This window comes from Pelophylax lessonae (assembly GCF_965119305.1).
Source record: "Pelophylax lessonae genome assembly, chromosome: 2".
NCBI lineage: Eukaryota > Metazoa > Chordata > Amphibia > Anura > Ranidae > Pelophylax > Pelophylax lessonae.
The window spans coordinates 411,630,857-411,650,144 of NC_138769.1; the positions used below are offsets into that span (position 1 = coordinate 411,630,857).

The 19,288-nt window shown below is 43.6% G+C and overlaps 1 protein-coding gene across 3 annotated transcripts in view; it reads left to right on the plus strand.

The window, feature by feature from the left end:
* GTF2IRD1 (GTF2I repeat domain containing 1) overlaps window positions 1-18,881 on the plus strand; it is a 164,660-nt gene extending 145,779 nt beyond the window's left edge. For all 3 annotated transcript variants that reach the window (XM_082245206.1, XM_082245207.1, XM_082245208.1), the window contains exons 25-27: window positions 668-708; window positions 2,683-2,831; window positions 18,666-18,881. In XM_082245206.1, the coding sequence (XP_082101332.1) occupies window positions 668-708; window positions 2,683-2,831; window positions 18,666-18,734 (259 nt within the window). In that variant the 3' untranslated portion in view covers window positions 18,735-18,881. The remainder of the gene's footprint in view (window positions 1-667; window positions 709-2,682; window positions 2,832-18,665) is intronic.
* The last annotated feature ends 407 nt before the right edge of the window (window positions 18,882-19,288 follow it).

The following is a 19,288-nucleotide window of genomic DNA, read 5'->3' on the forward strand; positions in this document are numbered from 1 at the left end:
TGGAGTACATTACAGGACACAGGCATGGGCCATCCCTTCTGTTTCTTATGATAAACTCCTATTATTCCATGCTACAAAAACTGACACTTGCTGGGAGTGGGAGGGGTTATACTGGGCTGTCCTTACAGCTTTGTTTGCCAGTGTCCAATCACCTGAAGGCAGCATCAAAACCCAGGGTTCCCCAATACTGGGTCCTGTAATATATTTAAAGAAAAGGAGTACAGGTAATACAAAAATCCTATTGTAGTTTTGTGTTGAGCTTTCTATGCTGGCTTTCTAGACCTCTCTGGAGCTCCACTGCTGAGCTATTCCCACCACAGTTCTAGTCTGGCCCAAATGCCATTACAAAGCCAGGTGATGATGTCATGCTCCACCAGTGAATTTTCCACAATGTATAATGAAAATGTCAATATCCAGCTGAGAGAGAGGGACCTTTACGTTGTAGCTTTTAGGAGAAAATGCAGACACAAGCTACTACCTCATTTAATTTGTTTGTACCAAGTACAGTGTTATTGTCATTAAACTGGCATATTAACCATCATCTAATTATTATGAACAATTTTCTTGTGTAGTTGCTGGAAAGTATTATGCTATCCTTGTCCACTACATATTTCAGAAGCCTGTGAGGTATTTGCAGTTAAATCAAACCTATTCTTTTTTTTAACAGGCCATTTTCAGAACTCTGTATTGACCCAGCACCACAAATACGTGAGTGAAATTTGTAATGTGCTTAATCTGTTCTGTTCATATTTATATATTTTTAATACTTTAAAATAATTTATGAAATACATATTAAATCATGTTTTTACTATATATACTTGACGCAGGTAGGCCAATTTATTTTAATAGAAGAGTATACACTCTTATCTAGATTAAAAAAGACAAAAGGATCATGTAACCCCACCTTGTCTTAATTCTCTCCTTCCCCAACTGTTCCATTTGGTCATATGGAGGTGAGATGAAATGCTTGGTATTTCCGGCTATTGGAGAACACAGACCACCCCATTTTCCCCACATTATTGGAGCATATTGATTGGTGCTGTCACATGGGGTTGGGAAAAAGAGTCCTCAAGTTACAAATTGGAACTTACCTAGGGCTTCCAGTCTTCGCTCCTGGTGACTTATGGAGTGGTAAGGGAGCCAGTATATGTTGCCGGGGAGAAAAATAGTTAAGTGAACTTGTTTCTATGCCATGTACAGGCAAAACACAGATTGCCTTTAAGTAGAATTTTTGTTGGGTGTCAGCATAAGCACTTGCAATATCTGTAAGTATGTACAGCATTCTTGCACATTATAACAGGCAAAACATCCTGGTTTCCTGCCTCTAGTGCTGTTTCACCATTACAACCCCTACCAGCTTCTTGGACTCCTCTTGTGTATGTGTATCCTCTTTTTTCAGCTGTAGGGTCACCTGTAAAAATGTAGCTCCCGCACATTCACATGGGAGTTACTTGTTCCCTGAATCTTACAAATGCAGCATTTCTCATCCTTTTTTCAACCCTTAAATGTATGCATAATCTCATGGTACCCCACTCTAAAATGTAAAGAACTAAACTAATATTTTTACTAATTGCAGCAGCATCCACATATGTGGGCCACCCAACATTAGAGGTGATTTATTCCTCTACTTTAATAAACAGGTACTGATTGGTATGTTAGATTTTCTCTTCTCTCTGTTTTACTCCCTCTCTGCTAACATCACCCCAGTGCTGACAGAGAGGGGAAGGGGAGGGGCAAACATGGATGCTGTGTCAGGGCTGGATGTCCTCCTTAATCAAGGATATCAGTGGTCGTTAGGATGCCAATGGCTGGCCTGCAAAGTGCCAAAGGATTTAATGCTGCACAATAAAAAAACCTGTGGCTGTGTGTAACAAAAAGCCAGACTTGATCCACTTGCTGGCTTGTGGATAATTTTTGGGCAATTTGTGGCAACTTTTAGGCATTTGCCAAGGCAACCCTGAGGAAAGGCACCCTGTTTGAAAAAGACTGATCTAGAGTGTAGGCTGAGCATGCACCACTGGTAGTGTACACAAACAAAAAAAAAAACATTCTCGAAAACTGTGGTGGAAATTTTTTTTTGTCAAGAGACATATGAAGCCTATTCTACCTAAAAAAAAAAAAAACATCGATAGCATTTTTAAAAAAAGTTTTAGTTCTGCTTTAGGATGATTTTCTATTAGCGTACATTCTCTCATCATCTGTAATACACAATAGCATAAATGTTCAAAAATCTCCTGTTCTAGCAAAAATTTTTTTTTTTCAATTGCTGCCATTAGCGATCTCTTATATGAAGCCCACAGGGTGAACAATGGTACCTGTCTGCATGGACAGTTTGTAAGCTCTGCAGATTTAATTTTCTTTAAAGGTTTCATGCTCCACTAATACAACATAATACATTATTATTTGATATCTGATCACAATTATTGCTATCTTTCATTACAGTTAATATAAAGATCTGGGAGTCAAGAGATCATCATGTAGATCTGCATACCTATTAATAGGAAAGCAGTTCATTGTGCTCTTCATGCGTTGAACTGTACCCTTTTCAGTTTTTGCTAGTTTGTTTTCTTGGTGTAAAAAGTACATATTATGAGGGAGAAGGTAGTGGATGAATATCTTGGTTTGTCCAGACTTTAAGCATACATTTTTTGTAGGTGAGCTCACTTATATTTCCCTATGCAGAAAAAGACAGCACTGCTCCTAAGCGCAAAAGGAAAAGAATCTCTGAAGGAAATTCTGTGTCATCAACAGCATCCAACTCTTCCTCATCGTCCTCCTCTTCTTCCTCTAATGTAGATCCTATCTCTTCAACACATCCTATGTCACTAGTGGTAAGTGTGTATGGCGTTTGGTGCTTCCTTTATGCAAAGTTGCTATCTGTAGTTAGATGTGCAGCCCTCAAACATATCCTTGTGCCAGTAGTCTCCAGCCTGTCTCTCAGGAGACACATGAAGGTTTTAGTCACCTTTTAATATTGCTTGCAATTTGTGAAATAATGTTTTGGAAGTGTCTGAGCACCTTTGGTTCACACATTTGAATGAATAATTAATTATATTGATAGATTACATTGAAGCCTGGTACACACAATACGCTTTTTTTCGTTCAACCCAGCAGATTGCTATACTAACACAATCAATGTTAGTACAGCAATCTCCCCCGCTGTGCTATTGTGTTCTGACAGGGAGACTACCCCACTTCGTCAGAACACAGAGGTCAGCAGATTGGTTGTCCAGCATGCCTGTTTAACAGTACTGGCTGATTTTGACCAATATTCAGCTTGCATGTACCCAGCTTTAGGCAAACTTATCTTACTTATTTCACTGAGATTGACAGTTGTTATGACATATGGCATCTAGTTCTCCTTGAGAGACTTCCCTTCACGTTCTGTTCTGCTGACAATGGTTTCACCAGACAAGAAGTGGAGACTCTGCAACAGGCAGACCGACAGCAATAAAAAGAATTGTCTGTGTTGCCATTGGAGATTTACCCTCACTTCCTGAGTGGTAAAACTTTTGACAGCAGAACAGGAAGTAGGCAGCTATAGAGCCTTGGATAGCAGTAAAACCTGACTCTATTGCAACTCCTGAAAATCCCAGTGTCTCCCCAAATCACTAATAATTATTGAAATAGAGAAATAATCATTATCTGAAAGTTGTGTGCTGCTATAAGAAATACCATTATCACTTCTTCTAGATTTTAGGCAAACACCCTATATATCACTGCAGACTACCATTTGCAAATTACGTTTTATCTCTAACACTAATATCTTAATTGTATGGTACAGGACACAAGCAAAGTATTCATAAACCTAGGTTATAGACTCATAACTAGGTGATTGGACACTGGCAAACTTTTAAGGATACCAAGATGTACAGTATACACCGCTCAGGTGAATCTGTACCAGCCATCCAACGTGGGTGCCTGGCCCACGGAGCTTGAATGAAGCAATTTCTCGTTTATTGACACATGTCCAAGTACAAGGTACAACAAGGAAAATGTAGACGCATTTCACACAGACACAGCGTGCTTGTTCACTACAGTGGCCACTAGGCACCTCCCATATAACCCTACCCTACTCTGTGAATCCTCAGTGTTTTGTTAGCGTCCTAAGGGGATGGACCTCTACTTCTTCACAGAGAGATCTCTCTTAGCCTAACTAGTATATTTTTTTCCTTTATTTTATTTTTAAATTCCTCAAATAACTCCTCACTGTTTTCTAATGCTACAGATGGAAGCAGTGCATCCAAATCTGTCCAACCTTGGTAAAACTTTGGAAGCCATACCTGGACCCTACTCTGTTGAGACAGCCTGTAATGCTGCTTTGGGCACTGGATCATACACTTAGATGGGCAGAACGCAACACATAGTCAGCCACAGAGTGCTATACAGGTCCAGGGCCGTGGTCCATCCCTATAAGACCTAGTCCCTGAAGAACCTTTTGGGGGTATGCCCACCATGACAAGCAAAACCTGGACTTTATATACAGTCCAGCATCGTGGACAGTTAACACAGGGTCACTCTTTATCTTTGACTCTAAAAGACTGGGGTCGTGTTCTGTTTACTTTGGTGTAAACATTTTACATTTGGCACTAAAACTCAACCACTCAGAGCTTAAACTCATGTGTGACATCACACCACAGGTCACACACATTACCTCTTCCACCTTAAAAAGGTACTAAGGTGCTTCCTTCTGCCCTTTTGCCGCAAGGATTCGTTACCAGACAGTCTACACCTAGGTTGCTGTGTTCTTCTTCTGGACTTGTTTCTCCTACATTTCGCATTCTACTTTGTGAATACCCCACAGGGGAATACCCTCACCTGTAGCTATGGTGGAGACCAGGTAAAAGGGAACCATAATAAAACTTCAGAAGACCTATCGCTCTGCCGAAGGCCCACTCAACCTCAGAGTGAGGATGCGCCCCTTATACCAGAGCAGGACCCAATTTTCATATTCAGTAAATTTTTTGTAGAGCTTTCAAAAAGAAAACAGTTAGGAGTAAGGACCTAGTTCCCTGCTTAGATCTCTGGTCCTAGGATTTTTTTTCCTTTTAAATGGCGTTTTTTTCTTCTGTTTTCTTTCCTGTGAGATGTACAATCAGCCGCCTGGCTGGGTGACGGGCTGGATAATCCAGATCCAGTGGTCCCCCCAGTCTGCCCAGTGCGTGCGTGCAGACCTTTAGCTATGTGCTGGGTTGGCCGCAACAGGCCCCATCCTGGACCGGGGCGGCCAGCAAGTTAAACGTCTCGCCGGGACACATATGACCCAACGTCGATATTCCGCGTCACAGTGTTACCTTGGCCAACAGCCCCCCTCTTCGGTGGCAAGGAGGTTCTGTCTTGGGAGTGCTACACGCACGCTTTCATTGGGTCAGTAAGTACAGGGCCCCCTCCTCGCCTTCACTGGACATGACGTGGGGCACAGCAACTCCCTGGCTTGGTCAGGCCCTTCGGGGTTCCCCCCCTCCCCTCCCTGTGTGAGGTCCTGACCTGACTTTTTGGCATTTGCTGTTGGGGCGATTGCTGGGGATGCTCTGTGTTCCCCTGGCATGGGTACCTAGTGCACTGTCCACTGTTTCCTAGGGGGAGGGGTGTTCCTTGGGCTCCCTGCAGCAGCTAAGGGCCTGGGGTGCAGGTGACCTAGCATCTACAGATCCGCCCTACACACGGTCGGAACGTGCAGGAATTTAGACCTCGGCTTTGTGGCCTACTGGCCGGCAGCTGTGTGGGGCGGCCCCAGTGAGGGCAGCTGAAGCCGCTGCCTCTGTTGGTCCCAGTCTCCCTCAGACCTGCGAACATGCGGCCAGGCATCCACAAATTTAGGCCGCGGCTTGGGCCTACTAGGCCGTGCAGCCAAGCCGGGGACCTCCCTTGGACCATCAGGGTATCCTGCCTACGGGACTACCCAGATCAAGGGGGCTATTTTTGTGATGTCCTTTGCAGGCCTTCTTGGAGGGGCTTCAGAGGGCGACCCCCTTTTGCGGGTTTCAGTCAGTGGCCCCTTTGTGGGCCCTCGGCCTGATTTTTTTATATTTTCTGGGTGAGCTGGCGCTTGCGCATAAAAATAGTAAATAGCGCCCCCCCCCCCCCGAGTGCCTCATCGGTGTCTTCAGATTCTAGATCTGGCTCTGTTGCCACGGACGGGGCTCACCCTGCAGGGTTTGTAGCCACGCTCCCTGTTCTAGTGGATAGTGAGAATGATTCCTCCAAGCCTGCAGCTGCACACAAGAAGGCTCTGGTTGCCGCACTGATTGCATCTGTGAGGGAAACTTTGAATGTGGAGGATGCAGCTGAAGCTGCTTCAAGGGTGGCCTTTCCCTTTGGCACCCACAAGCTGTCTCGCGCAGCAAGGTGTTCTTTTATCCCTCCTGTCTTGACAGGTTTGTCTATAAAGATTGTGAGCATCCAAAATGCCCTCTTGTGGTTCCTAAACTCTTTGCTGTGGGATACTCCTTTGAAGAGTCACTCCCCAAGATGTGGACTGTTCCACCAGTGGTGGACCCCCCTCTCCAGGTTGAACAAGGCAACCAATAATACGGTAGTGGAATCTCCAGTTTTTAAAGATCCTGCTGACAGGAAGGGGTTTCTTTGGACTAGTGGCTTCGCTCTCAGGCTCTTTGGCAGGGCAAATACTTTCTCCCCTTGTATTGAACAGTGGTCCCCACGTATGTCAGTCTGTCTGGGTGGGGAGGTATCTTGGGACTGAGCTCTGCTCAGGGTTGTTGAAAGCTGGAGGAATACAGACTACCGATCAATGTCTTCAAACTTAGGGCGATTAGGCTGTGCCTGGATCATTGGACGGATCGACTCCGGGGGCTTCAGTCGCAGATCCAGTCTCACAATGCCACGGTGGTGGCCTAGGTCAATCACCTAGGGTGGAACAAAGAGTGTGTTGGCAGCCTTGGAAGTAGCTGGCATCCTCTGCCCGGTGGGCAGATCGCTTTGTTCTGGCCCTCTCCGCCAAAGTTTGTGGCAAGGTCACGGAATCTTCTTGCGGACGCCACAGACGCTCTGGTGGCTCTGTGGGGCCAGTATCGTCTGATCTATGTCTTTCCTCCTCTCAAACTTCTGTTGCAGCTTTTGCACAGGATTGAGACCAAAGGGATTCTGGTCATTCTAGTGACCCCAGACTGGTCTCATTGGTCTTGGTACGCCGACCTGGTGTGTTTGGTCGCCGACGTCCCTTGGAGACTGCCTTTTAGGGAGGATCTGCTGTCCCAAAGGCCGATCTTTTATCCTGTTTTACAGTTGATGGCTTTTGACGTCCTGGCTGGTCAAAGCCAGGTGCTGAAGGATAGAGGTTTGCCTGGGTCAGTGATTCTAATACTGCTGAAGATTAGGAGATCTACCTCTAGGAAGATTTTTCATCATACATGGAAAGCGTACAATTTGTGGTGTGAGTCGATTGGTGACCTTCCATCCAGGTGTTGAGCAGAAATTGGCCTTGCGTACCATCAAGGGCCAAGTGTCCTTCTTGGTGGTCTTCTTTCAGCGATCCCTGGCCATGCACTCCCTGGTGCGTGCTTTTATTCAAGGGGTTCAACAACTGACTCCACTGGTGTGGTGTCCTCTACCGCCGTGGGATTTGAACTTGGTGCTTTCAGACTCCCTTTGCAAATATTCGGAAGATTCCCCTGGTTACGCTGTCCCAGAAGGTGGCTTTTTTTTGGTGGCTCCACCCCCCCCCCCCCCGCTCGCGGGGTGTCAGAGCTGGTGGCATTATTTTGTCGTACCCCCTACTTGGTGGCTCACAAAGATAAGGTGGTTCTTCGCCCATGTCTATCGTTCCTTCATAAGGTAGTTTCTGATTTCCATTTGAATGAAGACTTTGTGTTGCCTTCCCTGTGTCCCATGCCCACTCATCCCAGGGAATTTGCAATGCATGCCCTGAATGAGGTTTGAGTGATTTGGGTGTATTGGGCAGCCACGGAGTGGTTTCGGAGGTCAAATTCTGACAAGACAGACTGTTTGTGTTTACGAATGGGCCATAAAAATGATGGATCAGACAGACGGTGACTCTGGCCTATTTTGCCAAGGGTCAGGTTCCTCTTTTCCCTGTAACGACACACTCTGCTCGGGCGCTTAGTTCTTCTTGTGCCTCCCGTCATCAGGCATCAGTGGCGCAGGTTGGCAAGGTGGCCACTTGGTTGTTGATGGATACTTTCACTGTGTGTTGGCATCTGCGGATGCTTCCTTTCACCGCAAAGTTTTGCAGGCTGCTGTTTAGAGAGTTGAGGGGCGTGCTGGTGTTATCGCACATTCTGATCCCGGAAGGACGGGCGAGTGTATCCAGGAGGCCGACTATACTGTTTTACATGCGCGTTTATGCCGCACAAATTGTAAGTGCAATCTTTTACTTAAAAATAAAGTACTAAGTGATTTTATACTATGGCGAGTTTTCTCTTACATTTTTGGGAATATCACTTTGCAGGAGGATTTGAAGTAGGATCATCGCCGCATGTAGGAAACTAAATCCTAAATTGCACATCCCTTTTGGAGGACTAGGAGGCCCTGGCTGGGTTAAGCCAAAAGTGCTACTGACCTCTCACCTAAGAGGTCCAATTTTTCTGGTAAGCAGGCATTCCTGATTTGTTGGAGGTGCATCACCACTTTGGTGGCAGAGGCTTTATTATTACGCAGAGGATTTCTGTTGGACTTTTTTTCATTTAATTTGCACTTGTGTTTATCACGATAGTGAAAGGATTTTTACTTTTTGGTCAATGTACATTGGTTGTTTCACAATTTATTGGTTCACCTCAATTTTAGTATAGCACAACTTTATTCTAGTATGCTGTTTAGAGATCCTGTTCCCTTTTGAGGGTGTCTTGTTCAGGTTGGGCTCCAGCTGTTTTTTGTTGAGCTCCTGTTACCTGGTTGGCTATTGTGTTTAGCCTTGGAATATTTTTTTTTTTGTTCCATCCCTCATGTTTGGCAATGCTTGGGGATGTCCCTGTGGTTCTGAAAAATGGGGAGCTGTGTCTGTCAATAATCAAAAAAGAAAATGGGATTTTGTGCTTACCATAAAATCTATTTCACTGAGTTCATTGACGGACACAGCACCCACCCCTCTATGGAGTTTTATTACTTCTGATACTGCTTGTTACTAACCTGAAGACCTAGAGCAGAGAGGGGGATGTATACCAGCTAGGAATGCACTTAGGCGTAGCCAAGTCTTTTTTCTGCCTAGTATCCTACTCCTGTAGGGCCAGTATAAACCTGTGGTTCTGAATAAAGGAGAGCTGTGTCCGTCAATGAACACAGAGAAATGGATTTTACGGTAAGTACAAAAATCCCATTTTCTTTGTACTTTTGCCACAATTCTTCAAACAGAGAGAGATTTTTCTTCCCCAGACTGTTGTATAAGTGAAGAGAGAGCTTTATGCAGCATTTTTGCCAATGCGAAAATCTCACTGCTGCTATCTGCAAAGGCCTTGGCATTGTTCAGATTGATTCTCCTCTGTCTTGCCATGCCCCTGTGGGTACAGAGACCTAAAAAATATTTAAATACATTCCCTATTCATGAGCAAATAGAATGTGTAACAATTGGATCACTCCAGATTAGATTTTCACTCCTCTCAAAATCTTTTCCGAACTTTATCCAGTTGAAACAGAGTTCACTAAAAAGTCTTCTATTCCTGTAGGTAATCCTGCTGTCTTAAACAAACATTTTGCTGTACCTATTGAAGACGTTCCTTCTTTTATACATTTTGCAAATAGAAAGTTTGAGATGCTCTTAAAGGCTCTTTAGTCGTGTAGGCCCAGCCCTGCAACAGGCTCTTGCTGCAATTTCAGTATGTCAAACTGCATCAAACTGGACCAAAATAGTGAACAATCAACATTACCTTGTATTCCAGGATTATGGTTTAACAGGACTTTTGCAGCAATTGCCTTCTTCTTGGCTTTTTTTGTGTGCATTCCCTAGAACATGAGACAAATTTCCAGAATGGCTTTAATCTACATTCACATTCACAGAATATTGTGGGTAAAAGCCTGGAAAGCTGAAGCTACCTGTAAGACTCCTCACATATATGTATTTTCAATGTCTATTTGGGGGAGTCATTGGACCAATTCATAAAAGATGTCTCCGGAGAGAAGTCTTTACTTCCACAGTGGAACATTCTAAATCTCATATCCTAAGGAACCTCTACCTCTGCAGGCTTCAATTTTCAAGCCTAAGTTTAGCCCTTTCTCTTTGGCATAAGATTCAGGCTGCAAAGCCCAGCAAGTGTTCTTCAAAGCCCTCTACCCAATGAAGAAACACCCTCACTTCTAAGAGATGGGGGGGATATCTGTTACAATTTTCAAAATTCTCCAGCCTTCTCTGTGTCAGGAATACTTAAGTCTGATCCTGAACATATCCCAAGCAAAAGTCTTCCTTCTAGAAAAGAAAGTACTCTCTCCCAGAGCCCATGCTTGAAATGAAGACCAAAGAGACATTCCACAGAGATTCTACATGAGATTTCTAGGCCTCTTGGTAGCCTGCTTTGAAGCTATACTATGCGCTCAGCTCCATTTGTGACCTCTCCAACAAATCATTTTGTTGAATCGGAACAAGCATTCTTCTTCTCAACCTGCTTATGCTCCTATCTAGGCAAGAAAGGAATTCCCAGCCCAGCTTTGACAATAGGAAAATCCTTCCTTCCATATCACTTGAAAGTAATAGCAGCAGTTGACAGTCTTTCTTTCAAGCTGGGGATGAATGTTCCAGTCCCTCACAATACAAAAAATATGGTCACCTACAGAAACCAAGCTCCCCATCAACATCTTGGAGCTCAGCGCAATAAAGTTGGCTCTGCAACACTGAACCCCCCCATCTCTAAGGACACCCAATCAGGGTGAAGTCAGACAATGGCACTGCTGTAGCCTATATCAATCGCCAAGGGGGCACTGGGAGTGCAGCCCTAAACGAAGCAAGCCAGATTATCTCATGGATAAAAACCTACTGTCCAACCATCTCTGTTGCCTGTATCACGGGGAATGGACACGTTACCCTGAAATATTGAACCTGATATGTCAGAAATGAGGGACCCTGAAGGTAGACATCCTGGCCTCCAGATTCAACCAAAAACTACCTCAGCTTGTGGTTTGGACCAGTGATGTTCTTGCACTAGTCTCAGATGCCTTAATAACCCCCTGGTCTCAATCCCAGGCTAAGCTTTGCCTTCCCTCCAGTGCAAATTCTATCACATTCTATGAACTTCTGTTGTCTCATGACTCCCTGTTCCATCCTGTTTCTCAGTCTCTGGCTTTAATGGGATAGCTTTTGTAGTCCAGTTCCTAAGAGACCTGAGGAGTTTCTGAGTCTGTCTTTCCTACCTTGCTAAAAACAAGAAAAGGCACTTTCAGAAAAATCTACCATCAATCCGTAATCCTTCTTTGGTGAAAAATCCAGGAAGCTCTGTTGCATTGCCTTCTTACAATCAGGTCTTCACCAGAACTTGGCATTAAGCTGTAACGCTCCTGCGTTTCATGTATGGTGTGGATTTTCAGCTGCAGAAATATTCCACTTCAGTAGTCATGTAAGAGAAACGCTGAGATACCATTCCCAACCCTCAATGACTCATCATGTGTGGAAGGTCTTAATTCAGCCAGTAAATACACACACTCTACAAGATGGTTCCTAGAGTGACTTTATGTATATAGTAACACAGTGATGTTTAGACTGAAGAGACAGGTTGGGTGGAGATGGTAGATGACAGACACTTGAAGGAAAGATAGTAGCAGATGGATGCAGATAGGTTTAGCAATCATGTATGGTAGCAGATGACAGAGTATCAGGTGGACATACAAGAGAGATCAACCCAGTGCAGGAATAGTTAGCAGTAGTCTCAAGAGCTAGCAATCTAGACATGCAGATGTGATAACAGTCCTTACTATGCAGAGCTAGATAGTGTAAGCTTTAGTATAAAGTTTATAGAGGTTTCCCCTGCGGGGTACTTAACACTAATAGCAATATAGCCAAGGGGTGGTTCAAGAAGAGCGGATGATCCAGTAGCGGGATACAGGGATCAGCGCAGCGTGGTTCCGTCAGCGAGGTATGCTTGCAAGCACGAGAGCTTCAAGCTAAGTTAGCATCTAGGTAACAAGGGTGTTTGAACGAACACATGTGAGTGAGAGCCGGCGATCTAAATAGCCATCCAGTCTGGCGCTGAGTGATGACAGCTTCAGTCTTAAAGGTGTATGCGCACCTTTCCAAAAGAGAATGGTGGGGCGCATACACTTATGAAAAGAGTAATTAGGGTACCAAAGGTACCGGAACATTACAGTACCCCCCCTTTAAGGCCGGCTCCTGAAGGCCTCTGGAGCTGGTTTGTCTGGGTATCTCGCATGAAAATTGCGGATTAATCTAGGGGCATGTATGTCAGAGGTGTTTAGCCAGGTGTCGTCTTGGGGCCCATAGTTCTTCCATCTAACCAAGTACTGAAGTCTTCTTCTGTAGATACGAGAATCCAGAATCTCTTTTATCTCGTATTCTTCTCCACCTTCAACTTGTACAGGAGGCGGAGGTGGAATATTAGGCCTTATTCCTTGGTCCGGAACATGGGGCTTCAGTAGCGACACATGGAAAATGGGATGTATCTTTAGGTCTATTGGCAATGTAAGCTGAACTGCAGCTTTTCCAATAAGTTTCTTGATTGGGAAAGGTCCCAAGAACAGAGGTCCAAGCTTTTTGCTAGGGATCTTCAGTCTCAAATTTTTTGTTGAGAGCCAAACGAGGTCCCCGATAGTGTACTGTGGAGAAGGTCTTCTGCGAAGATCATAGTACTTCTTTTGTTGACTATGAGCGTGTGTAATGGTAGTATTTAGTAAACCCAGAGAATCCTTTATTTGGGTAAGATAGTCTGAGGCCACTGGGTTATTTGAAGGAAGGATACGTGGTGGAAGAATAGAGGGATGAAACCCATAGTTCAAGTAGAACGGACTCTGCTTGGTTGTACTGTGGGTTGCGTTGTTGTAGGCAAATTCTGCCAGAGGGAGAAGATCCACCCAATCATCCTGTTGGTAAGAAGTGTAACAACGTAAATACTGCTCAATGCATTGGTTGACTCTTTCAGTCTGTCCGTTGGTCTGCGGATGGTAAGGAGAAGTGAGCTTCCGCTCGATCCGTAGTATGTGACATAGTTCTTGCCAGAACTTAGAAATAAATTGGGATCCACGGTCAGACAGAAGAGTTTTTGGGATGCCATGCAATCTAAAGACATGTTTCATCAGGAGTTCTGCCGTTTGTTTGGACGAAGGTAGTCTGCGAATAGCAATGAAATGTGCCATCTTTGTCAGATGGTCCACTGACACCAAGATGGTATTAAATCCTTTGGAAGGAGGCAATTCTACGATGAAGTCCAAGGACACAACTTCCCATGGAGTTTGGGGTATTGGTAGACTGCATAGTAGACCGGATGGTCTCGTAGTGTCAATTTTGGACCTGGCACAGACATTGCATGATGAGACGAATTTTTGTATAGATGTTTTCATGTCAGGCCACCAGAATTGCCGGGAAATCAAATTAAGAGTCTTTGTCATACCCATATGTCCTGCCATAGGCACATCATGCGATAATTCCAAGATCTTGGTGCGTAGGGTAGGTGGTATGTAAAGTTTGTCGTTGTAGTAGAGGAAGCCTGCTGCATCAGTATTTAGTTGTGGTGGGGGTGAATCCAAACTTATACCATGCAAAACCTCTTCCTTCAAGGAACGAACAACTCCAATAATGCGTTTGTGAGGTATTATAGGAACGGAAGGGATTTCAAAGTAGTTTTCTTCAGTTAGTCGTGATAGTGCATCCGCTTTTTTGTTCTTATCTGCAGGTGTGTAGGTCACTAGGAAGTTAAACCTTAGAAAGAATAGTGACCATCGTACCTGTCGATGCGAGAGAGTTTTGCTAGTCTGAAGATATTGGAGGTTTTTATGGTCCGTGTATATAATTATTGGTAATTGGGTGCCTTCGAGTAGATGTCGCCAATTCTCCAGAGCCAATTTTATAGCAAGCAGTTCCTTTTCACCCACGGGGTAATTTATCTCGGGACTGCTTAGGGATTTAGAAAAAAAGGCGACTGGATGAAGTGGTGAAGTGTGGGTTGGTCGTTGGGAGAGTATTGCTCCTACTGCCATGTTTGACGCATCTACCTCCAGAATGTATTGGAGGGATGGGTCTGGATGGCGTAATATGGGAGCAGAAGTAAATCTTGTCTTTAACAAGTGAAAAGCTTTATTTGCTTCATCTGACCATTTGAATGTTTTTTTTATGCTAGTGAGCTGTGTGAGGGGTCTCACAATAGCAGAGAAGTTTTTAATGAACTTCCTGTAGAAATTTGAAAATCCAAGGAATCGCTGTAGCGCCTTGCGTGTGGTTGGTGTAGGCCAATCCTGAATGCAGGATATCTTACTCATGTCCATCTCGATTCCTGTTTTGGATATGATGTAGCCTAGAAAGAGTACCTCCTCTTTATGAAACAAGCATTTCTTCAGTTTCACATAAAGGTTATGTGCAAGCAATCTCGATAATACAAGTCTTACATGTCTTATGTGTTCAGACAGGGATCGTGAATATATAAGTATATCGTCCAGATATACCACAACACAGACATCTAGTAAGTCTCTGAAAATATTGTTTATAAATCGTTGGAAAACTGCAGGGGCGTTGCATAGCCCGAATGGCATCACAAGATATTCGAACAATCCGTATCTGGTTCTGAATGCAGTCTTCCACTCGTGTCCATCACGGATTCGAATGAGATTGTATGCTCCTTTCAGGTCCAATTTTGGAAAATAGGTAGCTCCACGCACCTGCTCAATGAGCTCAGGGATAAGCGGTAGTGGATAGCGATCTTTTATTGTGATAGCATTCAATTGCCTGTAGTCGATGATAGGCCTGAGACTTGAGTCCTTATTGTGGACAAAAAAGAGTCCTGCTGCTGTGGAAGAAGTGGAAGGTCTAATAAAACCTTTTTCCAAATTCTCATCCAAATAGTTTTTGAGATGGGAAAGTTCATCCTGTGAAAGAGGGTAAACATGACCGAACGGCAATTTGCTATTTGGGAGTAGATCAATGCTACAATCATAGTCTCGATGGGGAGGTAGTGCTTGAGCATTTTTCTCAAGAAAAACCTCAGAGAGATCCTGATAACATAGTGGTGCAATCTCATCTGTCACCACAGACAGGATCTTCCCGGAAGACGGGAGGTTACACGTATCCTCGCAATAGCAAGAGAGGAAGGTCAGGGTTCGTTCCTTCCAATCTATGGTTGGTTGATGTGTGTGTAACCAGGGAAGTCCTAACACAATGGGAAAGTGGGGCTAAGGTATTAAATCGAAGGTAGTGGTCTCCCTATGAGACTCGTTAGTAGTGACTAGAAGTGCTTGTGTCTGATCGGTGATCGGACCAGAGGATAACGGAACACCGGTAATTAGACTTACTGAGACAGGTTTAAGTTTAGAAATAATAGGAATTTTATTTAAAGCAGCAAAACATATATCAATATAATTTCCACAAGATCCTGTGTCAATCATGGCCTTAGTAGTAATCCTGTTTTGGTCCCACTGTAATGTCAAACAAACAGAAATGTAAGGGTTAGTGATTGAAGTTGTCAATCCCCCTAGGAGGACATGTGAACACTCACCCTTCTTTTTGTTGACTAGGGGACAGACGTTTATCTTGTGATCCGGGGATGCACAGTACAAGCAGAGATTTTCATATCGTCTTTTGGCTCTTTCCATAGTTGATAGAGGTGGGCGTATGGCTCCTACCTCCATAGGAACGGGGTCAATGGCCGGAATCCGAGAGGAACTGGATAATGGCATTCCCATTCTCTCAGCCCTTCTTTCTCGTAGTCTTCTATCTATGGTAATACTGAGTTGTATTAATGCATCCAGGGTTTTTGGCAGATCCGCTCGGGCAAGCTCGTCTTTAACAGCTTCTGATAGGCCAAGCCTAAATTGGGTTTTCAGAGATGCATCATTCCATTCTGAATCAAGGGTCCATCTCTTGAATTCCGCGACAAAGTCTTCTACAGGCCTCCTACCTTGTTTCAAGGATCTTAATTGAAGATCGGCAGTACTCTGCCTATTGGGATCATCATATAGGCTAGTGAGTTCTGCTAGGAACAAGGCATAGGAGTTGAGAAGCTGGTCGTTTTTCTCAAAAAGAGAGTCTGCCCAGGCTCGAGGATCGCCTGTTAGGTAAGAAATAATAGTACAAACCTTAATGTGATCAGTAAGGTAGGTACGAGGTTTTAGCAAAAAAAGTAACTCACATGCGTTTTTAAATTCGCGAATTTTTTTGCGATCGCCTGTAAATACCAAAGGGGGATTTATCTTGGGTTCAGGGGACTGAGCAGAGGTAAGTTGTGTCAGTCTAATTACCTGCTGCGACAGAGCCTGATTGTCTTCTTTTAATTCAGCAAGTGCGTGTATTAATGCAGTTACTTGCTGTTTTAATTGTGTCACCTGAGTGGTTATTTCTGCTGAATCCATTTGTAGGTTCGTTCAATCTGTAACGCTCCTGCGTTTCATGTATGGTGTGGATTTTCAGCTGCAGAAATATTCCACTTCAGTAGTCATGTAAGAGAAACGCTGAGATACCATTCCCAACCCTCAATGACTCATCATGTGTGGAAGGTCTTAATTCAGCCAGTAAATACACACACTCTACAAGATGGTTCCTAGAGTGACTTTATGTATATAGTAACACAGTGATGTTTAGACTGAAGAGACAGGTTGGGTGGAGATGGTAGATGACAGACACTTGAAGGAAAGATAGTAGCAGATGGATGCAGATAGGTTTAGCAATCATGTATGGTAGCAGATGACAGAGTAGCAGGTGGACATACAAGAGAGATCAACCCAGTGCAGGAATAGTTAGCTGTAGTCTCAAGAGCTAGCAATCTAGACATGCAGATGTGATAACAGTCCTTACTATGCAGAGCTAGATAGTGTAAGCTTTAGTATAAAGTTTATAGAGGTTTCCCCTGCGGGGTACTTAACACTAATAGCAATATAGCCAAGGGGTGGTTCAAGAAGAGCGGATGATCCAGTAGCGGGATACAGGGATCAGCGCAGCGTGGTTCCGTCAGCGAGGTATGCTTGCAAGCACGAGAGCTTCAAGCTAAGTTAGCATCTAGGTAACAAGGGTGTTTGAACGAACACATGTGAGTGAGAGCCGGCGATCTAAATAGCCATCCAGTCCGGCGCTGAGCGATGATGACAGCTTCAGTCTTAAAGGTGTATGCGCACCTTTCCAAAAGAGAATGGTGGGGCGCATACACTTATGAAAAGAGTAATTAGGGTACCAAAGGTACCGGAACATTACATAAGCACACTGAAAGCACAGGTCTAGGCCTTGGTCATTCTTTTTCAAAAGCTGCTGACTTCCCTTTTTCTTCTCAAAACCTTCATTCAGCTTGTATTTCTCATCAGGTCCCCATTTCAGCATCTTGTGCTCCATTGGGATCTCAACTTGGTTCTCTCTGCCCTACAGAAATCACCCTTTAAACCCATCAGGAATATCCTCCTAGATGACCTCTCCTACAAAGTGGCCTTTTTGGTAGCTAGCACATCTGTCAGACATGTCTCTGTGTTAGCAACTCTCTCTTGTGGAGATCCATTCCTCATTATTCACAATGACAAGGTAGTCTTATGTCCAAGACCATTTTTTCCCAAAGGAGGTATCATGCTTCCACCTCTATGAAGACATCCTTGTGCCTTGCACCAAGCATCCAAAGGAAATCTCTTTTTATTGAGACTTTCATTAAAGTCATGAGGAAGGCTGATTCCCTGTCTGTCCTCTTCTCAGGACCTCGCCAGGGACATCCTGCTAAAAAGTCTACCATCGCTTAGTGGATAAAAACACTGATCACAGAACTTACACTCTCAAGGACAAATCTCTATCTGTGCTCATTCCACCAGATCGGTGGGAGTTTATGGGGCTTTCCTTCAACAGGTCACTGTAGCCCTGCTTTGTAAGGCTGCCACCTGCTGCTCTATTCATACCTTTTAAACTTTTACTATGTGGTGATCCAGTCCTCTGCAGATGCAGCTTTTGGCCCCAAGTTCTTGCAGCAGCACTCTGAAGTTGGATTTTTGTTGGACCTTTTGGCACCTTTCCGCTTAACTAGTTGTTGCCCAATTTTCTCATTCATTGCTTGGGGATGTCCCAGGATCTATGAATACTTTGTGTCCTGTACTATACAATTAAGTTAAGATAAATTTTAACTTACCTGTAAATTCCATATCTTGGGGTACAGTTCCGGTCACAGGCCACCCTCTCTTCCATCCCTGGTTACTCTGTATTGCTTACAAAAGTGAGGACTCACGGAGTTAGGTGGGGTTATCAGGGAGGCGCCTAGTGGACATAACTCAGAAAACATGCCAGTACCACTCACCTAGAGGTACAAGCCTAAAACCAGGATCTATAAATACTTTGCCTGTGCCCTGTACTCCAAGATATGGACATTACAGGTAATTAAAAATTCCTCTTTTTGTTATAATGCTATATGTCCAAAAATAATGTAATTGCTTTATAGCCTTGCAGTACTTTTTATAGGTCTCTATGAGTCGCATAAGTAGCAAGTTCTTGGGGTCAGTTATACTGCTGTGTATTCAGAAGATATCAGTGAAAAGTCACAAAAAACTTCTCACCTTATAACATGAATTTTGTTCTTTTTTTTTTGCAGCAGTGGCCTATGTACATGATGGACTATGGGAGTGTGAATATGCAGATTCCTGGGCAAATTAACTACTAATCTTCCCAAATAGGAGTTTGTCTGAAATGTGTAATTATTGTATAAAAGATGTATATTATGATATGTAACAATACTGTTCATTTTTTTTTTCAATAATTTTTACAGTACGTTTCTGGTATCCAAGATGGCCTTTTTGGAATAAAATGTGTTGCCTTGTTCTGACTTGCATTCTTGGTTTTATTTGTATGTATGTGTTTGTGACACACTGCATTAAACTATGAGAAACAATGAAAGGAAAATACAAATATTGTAAATTTGCCTAAAGAATATCTTTTTAGGTTTAATTTGGTCGCTTTACAGTACAATTAATATTACATCCAAGCTTGTTTGGGAAAAAGAAAAGAAAACCATTTCAGTACTTATCTTTAATAAATACATATTTCCCTATGTTTTATCCCTTAAGAAAAAGCTGCAGACCACTTCTGAAAATTATAGTTGCTTTGATGTCATTATTGCCCCTCTATATTTCAATATTTTCGAGTCACTGACCTAACCAAAGCATGCATATATGGACTCCAAACTTTACTCCAACTCTTCTGAAATGCATACTTGTC